This window comes from Conger conger, chromosome 19, assembly GCF_963514075.1.
Source record: "Conger conger chromosome 19, fConCon1.1, whole genome shotgun sequence".
Classification (NCBI taxonomy): domain Eukaryota; kingdom Metazoa; phylum Chordata; class Actinopteri; order Anguilliformes; family Congridae; genus Conger; species Conger conger.
In genome coordinates, this window is record NC_083778.1 from 7920828 (window position 1) to 7941497 (window position 20670).

The 20670-nt window shown below is 44.9% G+C and overlaps 1 protein-coding gene across 1 annotated transcript in view; it reads left to right on the forward strand.

Moving 5' to 3' along the window:
* Nucleotides 1-20670, forward strand: part of stab2 (stabilin 2) — a 54630-nt gene that overhangs the window by 11269 nt on the left and 22691 nt on the right. The window contains exons 7-34 of the mRNA XM_061229058.1: nt 247-369; nt 667-863; nt 4860-4990; nt 5480-5613; nt 5831-5913; nt 6470-6619; nt 7315-7458; nt 7735-7797; nt 8762-8878; nt 9124-9177; nt 9292-9372; nt 9717-9869; nt 10297-10356; nt 10451-10546; nt 10815-10901; nt 11885-11996; nt 12562-12742; nt 13312-13405; nt 14101-14259; nt 14922-15017; nt 15348-15443; nt 15552-15599; nt 16359-16498; nt 17072-17180; nt 17602-17679; nt 18621-18710; nt 19101-19208; nt 20350-20481. Coding sequence (XP_061085042.1) covers nt 247-369; nt 667-863; nt 4860-4990; nt 5480-5613; nt 5831-5913; nt 6470-6619; nt 7315-7458; nt 7735-7797; nt 8762-8878; nt 9124-9177; nt 9292-9372; nt 9717-9869; nt 10297-10356; nt 10451-10546; nt 10815-10901; nt 11885-11996; nt 12562-12742; nt 13312-13405; nt 14101-14259; nt 14922-15017; nt 15348-15443; nt 15552-15599; nt 16359-16498; nt 17072-17180; nt 17602-17679; nt 18621-18710; nt 19101-19208; nt 20350-20481 — 3116 coding nt within the window. The remainder of the gene's footprint in view (nt 1-246; nt 370-666; nt 864-4859; nt 4991-5479; nt 5614-5830; nt 5914-6469; nt 6620-7314; nt 7459-7734; nt 7798-8761; nt 8879-9123; nt 9178-9291; nt 9373-9716; nt 9870-10296; nt 10357-10450; nt 10547-10814; nt 10902-11884; nt 11997-12561; nt 12743-13311; nt 13406-14100; nt 14260-14921; nt 15018-15347; nt 15444-15551; nt 15600-16358; nt 16499-17071; nt 17181-17601; nt 17680-18620; nt 18711-19100; nt 19209-20349; nt 20482-20670) is intronic.

The window sequence follows — 20670 nt, forward strand, 5'->3', positions numbered from 1 at the left end:
TGTGCTGTGGATATTGACCGTAATGCTGTGCTGTGCGTATTGACCATAACACTGTGCTGTGCGTAATGAGCGTAACGCTGTGCTGTGTGTATTGACCGTAACGCTGTGCTGTGCATATTGACCGTAACGCTGTGCTGTGTGTAATGAGCGTAACGCTGTGCTGTGTGTATTGACCATAACACTGTGCTGTGTGTAATGAGCGTAACGCTGTGCTGTGCGTATTGACCGTAACGCTCTCTCTCTCAGAGCTCCCGGCGTGCACGTCCCTGCAGTGCTCCCAGAATGCTCGCTGCGGCGAGGACGCGCTCACGGGCCAGCTGCAGTGCAGGTGCCTGCCAGGTTACCAGGGAAACGGAGTCCTGTGCGCCTGTGAGTCACAGCCCCCCTGTCACTCTCCTGTACACGTGTGACACTGCGCAGAGGAAAAAAAAAAATCCCTTGTTTCTACTTAAAAAGGAAATATCTCTTTTCCTTTTTGTCTTGTACCTTCCTGTTTAAAAAAGAAAGATCTCTTTTCCTTAAGTATCTTCCCGTTTAAAAACGGAAAGATCTTTTTTACTAAAGTATCTTCCTGTTTAAAAAAAGAGGTTTCCTTTTTGTCCTGTACCTTCCTGTTTAAAAAAGACATCTCTTTTGACTGAAGTATCTTTCTGCCCCCTCTGTCAGCCATAAACCCCTGCCTGCAGCAGGTGTGTCACTCAAACGCTGTCTGTGCCCACCTGGGCCCCAATAAGCACTCCTGCACCTGCGCCCAGGGTTACAGCGGCGACGGGGTGGTGTGTATGGCGGTGAACCCCTGCCAGACGGATTTCGGGGGCTGTGCCGCGGATTCAGCCCGCTGCGTGTATGACGGCCCTGGAAAGGTACGTGTCCTCGCTCAGTCCCAAACCAGACCGAAAATATTTCCACAAATATTTACACAAATACTTACAAATACTGACAAAATATTTCCACAAAAATATTTACGCAAAAATACTTACGCACAAATATTTCCACAAAATACTTCCACAAATATTTACACAAATATTTGCACAAATATTTACACGAATAATTACACAAAAATATTCACACAAATATTTCCACAAACACACAAATATTTACACAAAATACTTCCACAAATATTTACATGAATAATTACACAAAAATATTTCCACAAATATTTCCACTAATACTTCCACAAATATTTACACGAATAATTACACAAAATATTCACACAAAAATATTTACACAAATATTTACACAAATACTTACACAAATAATTACAATAAAATATTTACACAAATACCCAATATTAACAAAAATACTTACACAAAAACTTACACAAATAAGTACACTAAAATATTTACACATACACAATTATATTAACAAAAATACTTACAAAAATATTGACACAAAATATTGACACAAATACTTACACAAATACTGACACAAATAATTAGACAAAATATTTACACAAATATTTACACCAAAATATTGACACAAATATTTTCAAAAATATTTACACCAAAATATTTACACCAAAATATTGACACCAAAATATTGACACAAATATTTTCAAAAATATTTTCTAAAATATTTACACAAAAATATTTACACAAATACACAAAAAAATAAACAAAAATACTTACAAAAAGATTTACACAAAAATATTTACACAAATACTTACACAAAAATATTTACACAAATATTTACAAAAAAATATTTACACAAAAATATTTACGCGCGAATTTTTACACAAAAATATTACCCAAATATTTACACAAATACAACAATATTTATGCAACAATATTTACACAAAAATATTTACACAAATATTTACACAAAAATATTTATGCAGAAATATTTACGCAAATATTTACACAAATATTTACACAAATATTTACACAAATATTTACACAAAAATATTTACACAAGTATTTACACAAAACACATTTACACAAATATTTACACTAACACTTACACAAATATTAACACAAAATATTTACACAAATACAACAATATTTATACAAAAATATTAACGCAAATATTTACACAAAAATATTTACGCAAATATTTACACTAATATTTACACAAAAATATTTACACAAATACTTACACAAATACTTACACAAATAATTACACTAAAATATTTACACAAATACACAATAATATTAACAAAAATACTTACACAAATACTTACACAAATAATTACATGAAAATATTTACACTAAAATATTGACACAAATACACAAATACTTACACAAATACTTAGCCAAAATATTTACACAAATATTGACACAAATACTTACAAAAATATTTACACAAATATTTACACAAAAATATTTACACAAATATTTACACAAATACACAATAATATTAACAAAAATACTTACAAAAATACTTACACAAATACTTACACAAATACTTACACAAATAATTACACTAAAATATTTACACTAAAATATTTACACAAATACACAAATATTTACACAAATACTTACACAAATACTTACACAAATAATTACACTAAAATATTTACACAAATACACAATAATATTAACAAAAATACTTACACAAATACTTACACAAATAATTACATGAAAATATTTACACTAAAATATTTACACAAATACACAAATACTTACACAAATACTTAGCCAAAATATTTACACAAATATTTACACAAATACTTACAAAAATATTTACACAAATATTTACACAAAAATATTTACACAAATATTTACACAAATATTTACACAAATACACAATAATATTAACAAAAATACTTACACAAATACTTACACAAATACTTACACAAATAATTACACTAAAATATTTACACTAAAATATTTACACAAATACTTACACAAATACTTAGCCAAAATATTTGCACAAATATTTACACAAGTACTTACACAAATAATTACACTAAAATATTTACACAAATACCCAATATTAACAAAAATACTTACACAAATACTTACACAAATAAGTACACTAAAATATTTACACATACACAATTATATTAACAAAAATACTTACAAAAATATTGACACAAATACTTACACAAATACTGACACAAATAATTAGACAAAATATTTACACAAATATTTACACCAAAATATTTACACAAATATTTACACAAATATTTTCAAAAATATTTACACCAAAATATTGACACAAATATTTTCAAAAATATTTTCAAAAATATTTACACAAAAATATTTACACAAAAATATTTACACAAAAATATTTACACAAATACACAAAAAAATTAACAAAAATACTTACAAAAAGATTTACACAAAAAGATTTACACAAATACTTACACAAAAATATTTACACAAATATTTACAAAAAAATATTTACACAAAAATATTTACACAAAAATATTTACACAAAAATATTTACGCGCAAATTTTTACACAAAAATATTACCCAAATATTTACACAAATACAACAATATTTATGCAACAATATTTACACAAAAATATTTACACAAATATTTACGCAGAAATATTTACGCAGAAATATTTACGCAAATATTTACACAAATATTTACACAAATATTTACACAAAAATATTTACACAAGTATTTACACAAAACACATTTACACAAATATTTACACTAACACTTACACAAATATTTACACAAAATATTTACACAAATACAACAATATTTATACAAAAATATTTACAAAAATATTTATACAAAAATATTTACAAAAATATTTACACAAAAATATTTACGCGAATATTTACACTAATATTTACACAAAAATATTTACACAAATACTTACACAAATAATTACACTAAAATATTTACACAAATACACAATAATATTAACAAAAATACTTACACAAATACTTACACAAATAATTACATGAAAAGATTTACACTAAAATATTGACACAAATACACAAACACTTACACAAATACTTACAAAAATATTTACACAAATATTTACACAAAAATATTTATGCAAAAATATTTACACAAATATTTACACAAATACACAATAATATTAACAAAAATACTTACACAAATACTTACACAAATACTTACACAAATAATTACACTAAAATATTTACACTAAAATATTGACACAAATACACAAATACTTACACAAATACTTAGCCAAAATATTTACACAAATATTTACACAAATACTTACAAAAATATTTACACAAATATTGACACAAAAATATTGACACAAAAATATTGACACAAATAATTACACTAAAATACTTACACAAATAATTACACAAAAATATTTACACAAATGTTTATGCACAAATACTTACAAAAATATTTACACTAAAATATTTACACAAATAATTACACAAATATTTACACAAATATTTACACAAAAATATTTACACTAATACTTACAAAATATTTACACAAACACTTACACAAATATTTACACGAATAATTACACAAAATATTTACACAAATATTTACACAAATACTTACACAAATATTTACACATACTTACACACAATATTTTAAAAAATGCGCAAACTTTACTCAAAAATATTTAAGTACAAATATTTATGCACAAATACTTACTCAAATATTTTCACGAAATATTTACACAAATACATACAATATTTACACAAATATTTACACAAACTTACACAAATATTTACACGAATAATTACACATAATATTTAAAAAAATATTTACACAAAAATATTTACACAAATATTTGCACAAAAATATTTGCACAAAAATATTTACAAAAATATTTACACAAATATTTACTCAGTGCTTCAGTTCTGCTTTTTAAAAGTGAGAGGCCTGTGTGAAACACGGGCAGCTCACAGACACACTGCTCCGCAGCTGAGATCCAGTGGGGTGTTGGTTCTGTTCCCAGTCTCATTGTGAGTGTGTGGAGGGGTTCGACAACCTGACACCGTCTGGAGCCTGCAGTCTGAAGGATGCATGTACACCAGGCTACTGCAGCAAGGATGCCGTGTGTGTCACAACAGGGCCCAGCCTTGCACAGTGAGTGTGTGTGTGTATGTGTGCGAGAGTGTGTGTGTGGGTGTGTGTGAGCGAGCGTGCTGGTGTGTGTGTTTGTGTGGGTGTGTGGGTGTGTGTGTGAGCGAGAGTGCCGGTGTGTGTGTGAGTGTGTGCGTGTGAGAGAGTGAGTGTGTGTGAGCAAGAGTGTGTTTGTGTGTGTGTGTGTGAGAGAGAGAATGTGTGTGAGCAAGAAAGTGTGTGTGTGTGTGTGTGTGTGTGTGTGTGTGTGTGTGAGAGTGTCAGTGTGAATGAGTGTGTGTGTGTGTGAGCGTGTTTGTGAGTGAGTGTGTGTGTGTGTGAGCATGAGTGTGTGTGTGGGCGTGAGTGTGTTTGTGTGTGTGTGTGTGTGCGTGGGTGTGTGTGAGAGAGAGAGAGTGTATGTGTGTGTGTGTGTGTGTGTGTGGCATTTACAGTGCTGGGACTGAGACTGTAATTGTGCACAGGGCTGTGCATTAACTCTCACTCTTGCAGGTGCACGTGTAACAAGGGTTACATCGGCAATGGGAAAGTTTGCTACGGCAACATCATGCAGCGACTGCAGGACCTAAACACCGACCCCAACGGCCAGTGGACCGGTCAGCTGTCCAACGCCATCACACTGTTCGGTACGCACACACACACACAATACACACACACACACACGTGCACTCACACACACACACCCACACACACACAGACACACATAGCACACACACACACCTCTTATCTTTCAGCTCTCCCTGACTCCTGTCTGTCACACACCGATAATTCAGATTCGGCAATCCTCTCTCTGCTATTCCCTTCCGTCTTTCTCTCACTCCTTTCCCTCTGTTTGTTTTTCAGAGTCCACCCTGTCCTGGGCTCTCTCCTCTCTGGGTCCCTTCACTGTCTTCATTCCCCTGAACAAGGGCTTCAAAGGCACATCGGTGAGTGAAGCCGGCCTTCAGAGAGACCGGAGTGAGATGTTCAGCTCCAGGAACACCACTCCCGAGTCGCTCCTTTAAGAGAATAAAGAAGAGAAAAACTGTGTGTCGAGCACCAGATTTATGGGTTTTTATCCACCACACAGGTTTGATTTTTTCCTGCGATAAGAAAAGCGCTCCCCGGTTAAAAAATCCAGCTATGGCTGGCTTGAAATCCCGGCTACCAGCTGTTTCAAAACCTAGCTTGAGCTGGGAGCTGGTCTGAACTGGTCAGGCCTGTGTTGGTGTGTGTGTCTCGTGTGGGGCGGCCCGTAGCGTAGCGGTTAAGGCGCATGACTGTGACCCGCAAGGTCAGGGGTTCGATCCCCGGTGTAGCCACGATAAGATCTGCACAGCCGTTGGGCCCTTGAGCAAGGCCCTTAACCGGGCGAGGATCCGGGGGAGGATTGTCTCCTGCTTAGTCTAAATCAACTGTACATTGCTCTGGATAAGAGCGTCTGTCAAATGCCATTAATGTAATGTAATGTAATGTAATCTTATGTAATGCATGCTCTAAAAGGTGAAGACGCTGTTGGCGGACCAGATGAACGCTCAGTACCTGTGTAAGCTGCACGTGGTAGCAGGAGAGCTGTCCCTGGAGACTCTGAAGAAGGGCGACATCTACTACACCCTGACCGGGAAGTCTGGGGAGACCGTGACCACTGATGAGGTCAGCGGTGTGACACCCCCTGGGGTGTTATCCTCTCCAAATCTTGACAATCCCATTTGTATCTGCCTCCGCAGTCCGAGGCGTAGAAACTTGCAACGTTTTAGAAACAGCCACATACCCTGACCTTTGACCTTTAGACTCAATCACGCGCCCTACAGTACCGACGGCTTTTGTAATGACTGGTTTATATTCCGAGTGGTCGTTTGGGAGCGGTTGCTCTCGATAGACGTCTGTGTCACAACACGGATAATGTTCTCATGACCTCGCAGGGATGGGTGTCTTTACAGACGACCGCTCTTTTAGGAAAGATGTGGAAAGATGTGTGACACGAGGTTCCTCAGAGGAGTCTGTGCTCAGATGCCCTTCCTTCCTGTGTCCCGCTCACGAGGAGGAAGTGCAAGTGCAGTACTGTAGACCTCTCCATATCCACCCCATATCCACTCCATACCAACCCCATACTCAGCCCATACCCACCTCATACCCACCCTGTATCCACCCCATACCCACCCCATACCCTTACTGCTGGTGACAACCATGGCATTAGACCAGTCCATACAGTGTATGGCTTTACAGCTAAGTGCATTTGTGCCATTGTGATGCGTTCGGGTTAACGTTACCAAAAAGCAGTCCATTTCTGGCATTTGGCCTTACGCGTATGTATTTATTTATGTATTTATATATGTAATTGATGGCAGGATCAGCAGATGAAAATCCGCATCCACGGCAGCAGGAAGAAGGGCGACATCGTGCAGTCTGATGTCATCGCCTCCAATGGAGTCGTGCACATCATCAACAAGCTGATGGACAGCGTGGCTCCCACCGTGAAGAGCGAGAAAGAGGTGGGGACAGGCTAAAGGCTGACCGCCAACGCGGCTTATCCGTGTTTTTCAGACTGACTACGGACCACTGACCTACTGATCTACAGACACCCAGTGCGATTGGCAGAAATGTGGACGGGGTCCCTCGCGATCACGGACTGGGAAGGGACACAACGCACGGATTTTGATAGACCTTTGTAACCCCTTGGCGACCGCCCTTGCCACTTATGCTAGGAATGAGCTGTATTGTCATTGAACCGGGTGCTGATTGTCTTTGGTTTGTTGTGTTCTTTCTAGGAGAACCTGAGGAAGATTCTCTCGGACAATGGGAAATTTGACAAGTTTAGGAGCTTATTAGAGGTACTGTACCGTCCCTTGCTCTCACAGTTTCTGTGGTAACCGCGAAATCATTCCTTCCTTCCACTGTTGAATGCACACTCTGGCACAAAATGGCCGCCGTGCTTCACCCAGACGGGTGCTACAAATGGTGGTGGCTGGGGTGAGTTTCCCCTACTTTGAGAAAGTGAGAAATTCTTCTTGAGATGATGAGAAGACATGGCAAGTTGGATATGAATGCGTCCATCCATTATCGTTATTATTTCAGGGTGCCTTTCTCTTGAAAAGTATGTTTCGATGTGCACGTTTCCCCCAAGGATTTAGGACCCAAAATTTAGGTCACTATTCTGTGAAGTAAAATATTCTATACACTATTCACTTCTTGCCTTGTGCCACTTGTGGTCATTTACAGAAGTTGAACTGCTAAAAACTGCATTGAGGTTAAAAACACACTCCCAATGAGCCGCGGTGGCGCAACAGGCTAAGACGCAGCAGACTTGTGGTTGCAGTTTGCTGCAGTTGCACACCGGGGACCGGGGTTCGATTCTCGGTCCTGCCAAAAAGCCAAGTTTGGCCGGCTCACGTGGAGCAGCATAATTGGCTCGCTGCTCCAGGGGGAGGGATCCAGGGTTAGTAGATCGCCGCACAAAAAAGCGCCTCGGAATCACGGTTACCAGCATGTGGCGAGATGGCTTGAAGAAGGCGTGTCGCTCTCGTAGGGCCGCCGATGGATGGGGTGTGGGCGGTGTATCTAATACTAGCTCTAATTGAATTAGACAGGGTACAATTGGCTACCAAATTTGGAGAAAAAAAAAGGAAAATAATGATTTAAAAAAAGGAAGGAAATAAGAGATCAATCACAGCAAACACTCGGTTGCATCGAGCAGGTTACAGTTGAGGTATTGAACTGGTGGGCACAAGTAGAACCAGAGTAGTTCGGTATTTGTTGTCTACCTAGAAAGCTGACGCGTGTTTGGTTTCGGAGCAGAAAGCCAACGTGGTGTCCCTTCTGGAGGGAGCGGGCCCGTACACGTTGTTCGCTCCCACCAGTGCAGCCATGGACGCCATGAACCAAGCGGACCTGGACTACCTCCTCTCCGACCAGGTACCTCGACCCACATCCGGCATGCCCCCCCCCCCCAAAGTCGACAGTCCACTTTTGGCGACGGAACTTTCCGGAAGACCACGTACTTGTATAATTCGCTCAGTGAAAACATGTTTGTTTTGGAGCGTTGCTGCACCGGCGTGAGATCAACAAATTTCACATTAGGAGAAAGCAATGATGAAAGACAGCGGCCAAATACTGTTGTTGCTTGTGACTGTATTCTCTTCTTCTTTGGTGAATCTTAGGGTAAAACGAAACTTCTGGAGCTGGCGAGGAACCACATAATCCCGTCTGTGAAGGTGAGTTTAAAGCAGAGGATTCCAACACCGTTGATTCCTCAAAGCAGTTCATTCAAAGGGACTTTGTCCATGGCAAGAAGTGAATCCGCTTTTCTGTTCTATCCCGTTCTGTAGCTGGAGGTTGTCAACGTTGCGTCAAATCCGCGCACTGTTACGATGGCCAATCAAGTCCTCACATTCAACGTGACCAGCAATGTAAGGCCGACGATTGGTGTGTGTCCAGTTGTGTTGTTAGGTGGATGGAAGCAGAAATTTCAATCTTAAGTATCAAAACTGTGTGTGTGATGACTGCTGCAGACTTATGGTCCATGACCTGTCCAAAGTTTGGCTTGATTCGTGAAATCATGAATTGATAAAATGGCCGTCTTGTTCAATAGGTTTCCAAAATAATTCATTTAAACTCTAATGATGACTTGACTCCAACCCGAGTGCCGGCATTGGCTGGTGACAGTCCCACAGACGAGAGCCTGATAAACGCTGCCAATAAACTGTGTCGATCTGACCTGGCAACAGATTCTAATTGGCTGTCCCATTCACAGGGGCAGATTCTGGTTAACGGAGCGGCAATCCTTGAGGCAGACGTTCAGGCCAAAAACGGGCGTCTGTACTCGGTGGACGGAGTTCTCATCCCTGCCTCCATCCAGCCCATCTTGCCCCGGAGATGTGACGTTCAGAAGTCCAGCGTCGTCACGGTGTGTTGGAGGGACAACTTTGGATTTACATTTTACATTCGGTTAATAGAACATTTCTTTTTCCGGAACGAGGCGGGCGCTACACAGCGGTGGTGAGGCGAGCTTCCCCCCTCGTCGCTGTAACGTGCTTTGAGTCACCAACCGGTGAAGAAAGTGTGATATAAATGCAAGGAATTATTAGGAGTAAATTAACCTGGGCTGTGACAGCAATGAGAACAGAACGGCCTTCAGTCAAGCTGGTGAATTAGCCGCAACAATATGACTGATTTATTCATTTTTAAAGCGAAAATGGATTTGTTTTCATTTGTATTTGTATTCAACGGGTTACACTTTGATGCCTCTCATTTCAGCTGTTATCTGCTGGAGGGTCTCAGTGCTTATCCGATTGGAAGTTGCCAACGGGTGTTTTTTTTGTCTGTGTGCCTAGGTCAACTGTGTCCGGTGTTCCGAATTGACGGCGTCATCCTGTCCCTCTGGCGTTACCGCGGTGAGCGCAGACTGCCTCGGCTGTGCTGCTGATTCCGTGTGTCTGTTGCTCGGCCGCGTGCCCGCGTTAACGCCCCGCTCTTCTGACCGCGCAGATCAAGCTCGCCAGGAGCTGCGTCTTCAGAGACAACGTGCTCGGCGTCGTCGTGCCGACACTTGGCTGCTCTCTCTTCTGCAATGAGACCCTGACCGTAAGCCTCCCCTCTCCAGTCTCTGTGTGACCTTTGCGTGAGCACTGCGACCTCTGTGTGACCCTCCTGTGAGCTGCGTGACCTCTGTGACCTTTGTAAGCTACCTGACCTCTGTATGACCCTTGTGTGAGCTCTGCGACCTCTGCGTGACACTTCTAGGAGCTGTGTGACCTCTGTGTGACCTTTCTGTGAGCTGCATGACCTCTATTTGACCTCTGTATGACCTTTCTGTGACCTGTATGACCTGTGTGACCTCTGCCTCCCCCAGACCCTGATGTGCTGTAAGGGTTTCTACGGGCCAGACTGCAGCCCCTGTCCTGGGGGCTTCACCACACCCTGCTCCGGGCAGGGCCAGGTGGGTCCTCAGGTTCAGCTTTCAGGAGATTCTTCCACAGATTAAGTCCTTTTGGCAGACAGAGGAAGTACATCCAGCCAGTAATGGAAAGATATGGGGCCCAATTATATACTGCAGCACCACATATGGTACAGTGCAAAGCGAGCCGCAATGTTCATAAATGAATGTTTCCGCAATGAGGTAAACTTGAATTATATTGCGTTGTTATTCATGCATAACAAGGCAATAGTGGCAGCCTTGTACAGCCTTAAAATATATTAATAAATATAAGGCCAGAAGAATTCATACTTTTCTGATGAAAACAGACTATTGTGCCAATCTAGGCTTTCCTTCAACTTTTATTAAAAGTAAATGATTTTAATGTAGCTTTAATTTAAGAAGACTGAGACTGCTTCCTTATTGAGAACCTCTGTGTGTGTGTGGTGTGTGTGTGTGTGTGGGTGTGGGTGGGTGTGTGTGTATGGTGTGTGTGTGTGTGTGTGTGTGTGGTGTGTATGCATGTGTGTGTATGTGTGTGTGTGTGTGTGTGTGGTGTTTATGCATGTGTGTGCATGTGTGTGCGTGTGTGTGTGTGTGTGTGTTTGTGGTGTGTATGCATGTGTGTGCATGTGTGTGTGTGTGTGGTGTGTGTGTGTGTGGTGTATGTGTATGTGTGTGTGTGAGTGTGTGTGTGGTGTTTATGCATATGCGCGTGTGTGTGTGTGTGTGGTGTTTATGCATGTGTGTGCGTGTGTGTGTGGTGTGTGTGTGAGTGTGTGTGTGTGGTGTTTATGCGTGTGTGTGTGTGTGTGGTGTTGATGCATGTGTGTGTGTGTGGTGTTTGTGTGTGTGTGTGTGTGTGTGTGTGTGTGTGTGTGTGTGTGGTGTATGTGGTGTATGTGTGTGTGGTGTGTGTATGTGTATGTGTGTGTGGTGTATGTGTATGTGTATGTGTATGTGTATGTGTTTGTGTATGTGTGTGTATGTGCTTGTGTGTGTTTCAGTGCATGGACGGGATCGATGGGAATGGGACCTGTGTCTGTAAGGACAAATTCAAGGGCTCTCGCTGCCACTTGTGTTCCAGCTCCACCAAATATGGACCCGGCTGTGACAAAAGTAAATACAAAAAAAAACACACCGTACCTGCAGCGCATACACTGACCACCGGGGGCAGAAGAGAGGCTAACACCAATGCCGGCATGTCTGTGCACAGAACACACATAAGGACTAAACTGTAGTTTGTTCCTTCTGAATGTCAGAAAGCCATACACGAACAAGTTTTAACAAGGCTACGTCTTCACCTGCGTGTTTATTTGTAAAGCTTATTTATTTATAAATTTATAATGGGACTAAAATGGGTCAATGTTTTAAAAAACATAACATTCACCTCCATGGGCGGCCTGTAGTGTAGTGGTTAAGGTACGTGACTGGGACGTGCAAGGTCGGTGGTTCGATCCCCCAGTGTAGCCACAATAAGATCCACACAGCTGTTGGGCCCTCAACCCTGCATTGCTCCAGGGGGAGGATCGTCTCCTGCTTAGTCTAACCAACTGTACGTCGCTCTGGATAAGAGCGTCTGCCAGACGCCAAATAACGTAACGTAATGCGATACGACGAAACGCCGCTTCACCAAATCTGTCCGTATACGCGGGTGACTCTCTCCGCCCCCCCCCCCCCTCAGCTTGCCCCTGCATCCACGGGGAGTGTGACAACCGGCCCGACGGGGATGGGTCCTGCAAGCCGGGCACCTGCCAGGAAGGGTACACGGGCCGGTTCTGCGAGCGCCACACCCAGACCTGCGGGCCCAGGGTGCAGTTCTGCCACGCCCACGCCACGTGCGACTTCAACGGGGGAGCGGTCAGGTGAGCCCCCCCCCCCCCCAGAGCCTGGCCGAGCGGTCGGTTACGGTCGCCGGGTCAGAGTCTGGCCGAGCGGTCGGTTACGGTCGCCGGGTCAGAGCCTGGCCGATCGGTTACGGTCGCCGGGTCAGAGCCTGGCCGAGCGGTCGGTTACGGTCGCCGGGGGAGAGCGTGTCGAGGTCGAGCGAGTGGGAGAGCACAGTGGGGGGGAGGGGGGGGAGAAAAAATCCGTTCTGGGTCTCGTGTCACGAAGCGGGGTTACTTGGCCGGATTAAAGAAACGGGTAAAAACCCGGAACCTCTCGCAAAATCTGGGAAGTGGACTCAAGTAACCCCCGAACGCTCCTGACGAGCTGGTTGGCGCCTTGCATGGCAGCCAATCGCCGTCGGTGTGTGAGCGTGTGTGTGAATGGGTGAATGTGAAGCATCAATTGTACAGCGCTTTGGATAAAGGCGCTGTATAAATGCCGACCATTTAAGTGACAGACTGTGCTGTGTGTAAGTGGAATTGGAGACTCGCTGGGTGAAAGTGACTTTTACTGAATTTGGTTTGTTCTTATTTACTGTCCACAGGTGCATTTGTAACGCTGGTTACCAGGGTGACGGGATCTTGTGCATGGAGACAGACCCGTGTGCCCTGCCTTACAGGGGAGGGTGCAACATCAATGTGCGTACTGCCCAACTGCCCCCTCACACTGCCCAACTGCCCCCTCACACTGCCCAACTGCCCCTCACACTGCCCAACTGCCCCAAAACACTGCCAAACTGCCCCCGCACACTGCCCAACTGCCCCCTCACACTACCCAACTGCCCCCTCACACTGCTCAACTGCCCCCACACACTGCTCAACTGCCCCCAAACACTGCCCAACTGCCCCCTCACACTGCCCAACTGCCCCTCACACTGCTCTACTGCCCCCACACACTGCCAAACTGCCCCTCACACTGCCAAACTGCCCCAAAACACTGCCAAACTGCCCCCTCACACTGCCAAACTGCCCCAAAACACTGCCAAACTGCCCCCTCACACTGCCCAACTGCCCCAAAACACTGCCAAACTGCCCCCTCACACTGCCCAACTGCCCCCTCACATTGCCAAACTGCCCCCACACACTGCCCAATTGCCCCCACACACTGCCCAACTGCCTCTCACACTGCCGAACTGCCCCAAAACACTGCCAAACTGCCCCCACAAACTGCCCAACTGTAGTTAAGAACAGAGTTAAGAAACAAATACACGCTACCATTGCAAACTGTTCGCTAACATTCACGGCGAACAGAAAAGGAGTTTGCTCCGGGCCGCCCCCCCGAAGACGCCGCACCGGGGCGCTGACGGCGGGCCTCTCTCTGCGTCTCTCCCCAGGCCAAGTGCATGAAGACGGGGCCGGCGTCCCACATCTGCCAGTGCCTGAGGGGCTGGAGACAGGACGGGGCCGGGTGCCAGGCCATCAACAACTGCCTGGATGCCGGCTACGGCGGCTGCCACGACAACGCCACCTGCATCAACATCGGCCCGGGACAGGTGAGCGGGTCCGCCCCCTCCTCTGTGAGGCTACATACCCTAACTGCCCCCACCGCTACCCCCAGTACGCCGAGCGGGCCGCCGTGTTCCCGTGTCCCGTTCCTCGTAGCAGTGGCTAGCGGCGAACTGACTGCGTTTGACTTTTCAAGTATGCAACTAGGGCTACACAATTGACGCCTCACACTCACCCATTCACACACGCACACACACACTCACACACACACACAGAGACAAACACACACACTCACACACTCACACAGAGACAAACACACACACTCACACACTCACACACAGACAAACATACGCACTCACTCACACACTCACACACACACACACACACACTCACACACACACACACACACACACACACACACTCACACACGCACACCCACGGCGATTGGCCACCACACAAGGCGCCGACCAGCTCGCCAGGAGCAATTTAGGGGTTAGGCGTCTTGCTCAGGGACCCTTCGACACACCCGGGGCGGGGGATCGAACCGGCGACTCTTAACGTACGTTGTGTTGAAATGCACGGGCAAATGTTCTTCTCATACATCCCAGCAGCTGCATGAAGGATACCCCCTTAAAAAAACCCACAAAAAATTTGCCCAAAAAAATTCGTCGACCTCAACGACTGACGCCCCTTTTCTCCTCCCGCACAGAACGACTGCGAGTGCAAGAATGGTTTCCGTGGAAACGGCAGGGAGTGCGAGCCTATCAACCAGTGCGCCCTGCAAAATGGCGGCTGCCATTACATGGTGGGTACCCGCCGTGGTTCAGGGGGACACGTTTCATCATCACATTACATTACATTAGTGGCATTTTGGCGGACGCTCTTATCCGGAGTGACGTGCAGTTGATTAGACAAAGCAGGAGACAGTCCTCCCCCTGGAGCAATGCAGGGTTAAGGGCCTTGCTCAAGGGCCCAACGGCTGTGCGCATCTCACTGCGGCTACACGGGGGATCGAACCGCCAACCTTGCGGTCATGTAAACTAACCACTACACTACAGGCCGCCCTGTTTCACAGCTGTTTGTGTCCGCACAGCCCCCTGTCTGACCTCTGACCTCGTCACCCTCCCCTTCCCAGGCTACCTGTCAGTACCTGTCGGCAGGCGCGTGGAAGTGCGTGTGTAAGGAGGGCTACTCCGGCGACGGGCAGGTGTGCTACGGGACCATGGCACAGGTGAGCGTTCCCCCCCCCCCCCCCGTCGATGGGTGACGTCACGGACGGACGGGCGGAGGCTGGAGGGGCCGGGTTGAGCTGACATCGCCGCTCTCTCTCTCTTTGCAGGAGCTGTCCGCCATTCCTGAGGGGGCGGAGTTCTACAAGTGGGTGAACGTAAGTACACCCCCCCCCCACCCCCCTTAACCGAACTTCATCTAATCCAACTCCTCAGGGGATTACTTCCGAGTTCCATGCGTGGGGAACGAAAAGGGAGGTATTTGCCGGAGCCCGAGGTGGGATTTGAAGCTGTTACCGGTCAGTGAAAGGCGGAGTCGCTCCCCCCGTCACCGAGGGCAACGACATTCGAATTCGAGGGTTACGTTGTCAGGGAGCGTTAACCCGTCGCCAGCCTTCGCTTTCACCGCATTTCACCGTGCTCGCTCGCGAACTACCCGAGCTAACCCCGCTACACGTGCAAACCTATATCTTCTTCAATCTGAAACAAACAACGATACAAAAGATTCACACAGAACAGAAATCTGTCTTTTTTTGGGGGGGGGGGGGGGGATTTTCCAGGTGGAGCCATATAATTCTTGTAGTTTATGGACAAATGAGCAAGCGTAGGTCAAGTCCAACGTTCCCAAAATGATCTGTGTGCGAGTTCACGCCCTTGTGGTGATTGGCTGTGCTGATCTGTGTGAGCTCACGCTCTTGTGGTGATTGGCTGTGCTGATCTGTGTGAGCTCACGCTCTTGTGGTGATTGGCTGTGCTGATCTGTGTGAGCTCACGCTCTTGTGGTGATTGGCTGTGCTGATCTGTGTGAGCTCACGCTCTTGTGGTGATTGGCTATGCTGATCTGTGTGAGCTCTCGCTCTTGTGGTGATTGGCTGTGCTGATCTGTGTGAATTCCTTAATGCGTTTGCGCTCCTCAGGACGCCGGCGTCTCTAAGCTGCTCTCATCGGGCCCAGACTTCACCCTCTTCATCCCCTCTGTGACCGCCATCCAGAACATGGCCAAGGCCGACCGGGACTTCTGGACCGCCAGGAGCAGTTCCCTCACCACCCTCATCAAGTGAGAGAGCCTCAGTGTAAACTCAGATACCCCACACGCAGTCTACAGTGTGCCCAAACTCCCTCACCCCACACACTGCCTGGTATAGGCCCATGAGCGCCACCAAATGGGGAGCACAGCCTTGCAGTTATTGACCCTTTTTTACGGAAGGGAGAGGCCACCCTGGTGCCATTTCTGGTTTTTGTTCCATCTGAGCTCGACCACAAGAATGTTCTTAACTGAGCATTAAAATGCTAAGGATGTAACCATCACTACTGGTCAAGCAAGAGTTCTATAACACTGAAGGGGTTAAATAAAAGTTATCTGTTCCCATATTTTCCTCCACTGGTTTACGTAGGCAGCCTTAAGGTTAAGGTTAAGGTATATGACTGGGACCCGCGAGGTCGGTGGTTCTAATCCCGGTGTAGCCACGAAAAGATCCACACAGCCGTTGGGCCCTTGAGCAAGGCCCTTAACCCCACATGACTCCAGGGGGGGGATTGTCCCCTGCTGAGTCTAATCAACTGTAAGTCACTTTGTATAAAAGCATCAGCCAAATAACATGCAGTGTGATATGTGCACCTGTTGTCGCAGGTATCACATGATTTTGGGAGTCTGGCCCCTGGGGGACATACGGAACGCCTCCACCCTGCTGCTCACTTCCTTTCTGAAGACATCACTTCCTGTCTCCTGGAACGATATGGTACCGTATGAACCCGAATGTAGCGTAAAGTTCTGCCTTCACGATCTGTTTTAGCACCGTGGCTAACCAAAAGGCTAACGTTAAACTGAAACAAGTCTCACTTTTCACCGTAAAACTTTAAACATTGTCAAAATTCAGTGGATCTGTCACAAAGAAAACATTGTTTGGTACAATTTGGGCAGTTTGAAAATGTGTGTGCAAAGAAGCCAGATATGGCTTACTTTACACACTGCCTTGTGCGTTTACTGCATCAAGTTTAGAATATAGTAGCCTATTTAAAAGTAAAATAGTGGTAATGTAATGAGAGATTTTCGTCAATGATTCCTAAAAAGTACACACGTTTCCATGGAATCCATGCAGAACAATCTGGAATAAACCAGAATACTTGTCATTGCTCACCCTGCTCCTGTTGTTACCTCAGTCCACAGTCGTTGGAGGAGGTAAGATCACATCATCGGACATAGCAGCAACCAACGGAGTCATCCATATTATCGATAAGGTACTGTGTTTTGCTTGACTCACCCACTCAACTAACTAACGGAACGAACCATGACCTTACACATTCACTCACTGGTTAATTTTAGCAAGGCCTGTCGAGTCATTTCCAGTATGATACATTGGCCCACACTCATATTTTTTGTGTTTCTTCATATCGTCCTGAGGCTTTCGGTTTCGACTCCATACTGATTCAAGTAAAAAGAAAATGCAATTTTAGAAGTATGCATATTTTAGGGAAAAAACTGCCTTTTTTCCCAAGCTGTTTGTAAAACGATTTCCCCTGTGACATGACATATGTTTTTGCATCATTATCGGCTGACGTTGTGAAATGTTATAACAGCTGACTACAGGACACAGGGTTAGGCACTTTTCCAAAAAAACCTACTTCGCCCTCTCTTTGCAAACATTTTGTGGGCGTTCTAGACACTAAAACCTAGAATGAGGAAGAGAACATGGGCCTTTAATCCAAGGTCAGAGAGACAGGATTGTCTTTTATGAAGCATCGCTGACATGACGTACGTTCTTGCATCATTGTCGGGTGAATATGAAGCATTGCTGCTTTTATGAAGCATCTGAATGTGAAGCATTGCTGCTTTTATGAAGCATCTGAATGTGAAGCATTGCTGATTTTATGAAGCATCTGAATATGAAGCTTTGCTGCTTTTGTGAAGCATCTGAATATGAAGCATTGCTGCTTTTATGAAGCATCTGAATATGAAGCATTGCTGCTTTTATGAAGCATCTGAATATGAAGCATCTGAATATGAAGCATTGCTGCTTTTGTGAAGCATCTCAATATGAAGCATTGCTGCTTTTGTGAAGCATCTCAATATGAAGTATTGCTGCTTTTGTGAAGCATCTGAATATGAAGCATTGCCGCTTTCGCGAAGCATCGCTGTCACATGGACTGAGTGGGTGTCGTGGTCTTCCCCGCCCTGGCAGGTGTTCATTCCGGACAGGAAGCTGAGCGAGGGACTGCTGGAGCTGCTGGAGCAGAAGATGGATTACTCTCTCTTCAGGAGCGCTCTGATCGTACGTACCCACACCGCTGTGCACACTCGACACGCTGGGCCTTTAACTATGAAGCTTCTCATTAATCGAACTGGTTGATTGAAACATCACATGTACTGTGTCATTAGCCTTTCTGTATGGGATGCGGGGGTGTTGACTGAGACAGTCAATTAAGTCTATAGAGACCTGTGAGGAGGTTTCTCCACGTGTCAAACCTACTGTGAAGGCTTGTTCCTATGGGAGGGGGTGTTACGGCCTTGTGACTAATGCTCCCTGCTCAGTAAGTAGATGTGCCGTGTGCACTGATGGTTGGTTAGTGGTAAATGGTTGGCGTTCATATAGCACCTTTATCCAAAGCGCTGTAGAATCTGTGCTCAGCATTTCGGCTGAGTCCCGCTCGTTGTTTTCCAGCAATTCAACCTGACGCAGCAGATGGAGAAGACCCCGGCCTACACGGTGTTCGCTCCCAACGACACTGCCGTCAGGACCTTCCTGAGCAGGACGGGCGCCACATCACTGGTACGCAGCCACACCTGGGTCTGCCTCACCTGGGTCTGCCTCACCTGGGTCTGCCTCACCTGGGTCTACCACACCTGGGTCTATCTCACCTGGGTCTACCTCACCTAGGTCTACCTGACCTGTACCTACCTGACCTGGGCCTACCTGACCTGGGCCTACCACACCTGGGTCTACCTCACCTGGGTCTGTCTCACCTGGGTCTGCCTCACCTGGGTCTACCACACCTGGGTCTACCTGACCTGGGTCTGCCTGACCTGGGTCTACCTCACCTGGGTCTACCTCACCTGGGTCTACCACACCTGGGTCTAGCTCACCTGGGTCTACCTGACCTGGGTCTGCCTGACCTGGGTCTACCTCACCTAGGTCTACCTCACCTGGGTCAACCACACCTGGGTCTACCTCACCTGGGTCTGCCTGACCTGGGTCTACCACACCTGGGTCTACCTCACCTGGGCCTACCTGATCTGGGTCTACCTCACCTGGGCCTACCTCATCTGGGTCTACCTCACCTAGGTCTACCTCACCTGTTGATGCATTTTAGTCTTAAATTGAGACTTAAAATCCTATTTCTTTTTTGCTAAAAAAGGTGAAAATATCGCCAATGAGTGATGAGGACTCTTTTCATGATTACCTTAAAAAAAGTGAATATTTTCTACTTGAGAGATAAAAAAATATCTTAAGTTATTTGGCAAGACTGACAAGATGCTGGTCAGGTTTTGCAGTGGGGGCCTACCTCACCCCAAGACAGCCTCACACTGGCCTCCTAAAGCTTGTCTTTTGGTTAAGGATTTTATATTTGTAAATTGTACTAATTGTACAAATTAGGTTATTCCATTAATTCCAATGTTCTATAGTTATTTCAGCTTGAAATGGAAGGAAATGGTAATAAATGACAAATTCAAACCATTGTTTATCTACGTTATCAAATCACAATGAAGAAGTGTTTGATTGAAATCCATTGGCCATCATTGATAATCTATGGCTCAAATGATAAGATTTCCAGGCTGTTCTGGATGATCTATGGCTCAGATGATGTAATCTCCAGACTGTTCTGGATGATCTGTGACTCAGATGATGTAATCTCCAGACTGTTCTGGTCTGATCTGCGGCTCAGATGTTTTGGGGTGGTTTTTCCGCTCAGGACTTGAACACGACGCAGAATCACATCATCCTGACGGAGAGGCTGATGAAGAGTGACCTGCGCTCTGGGGTGTACAAAGACACCATGCTTGGGTTCTCCTTCCAAGTGGGGTTCTTCCTCAGAGACGGCAATGTGAGTCCCACACCTACACATCATAACAGTAGTAGTAGTAGTAGCAGTAGCAGTAGCAGTAGTAGCAGTAGCAGCAGAAGTAGTAGTAGTAGTAGTAGTAGTAGTAGTAGTAGTAGTAATAGTAGTAGCAGTAGTAGCAGTAGTAGTAGTTGCTCTAGCAGTAGCAGTAGCAGTAGTAGTAGCAATAGC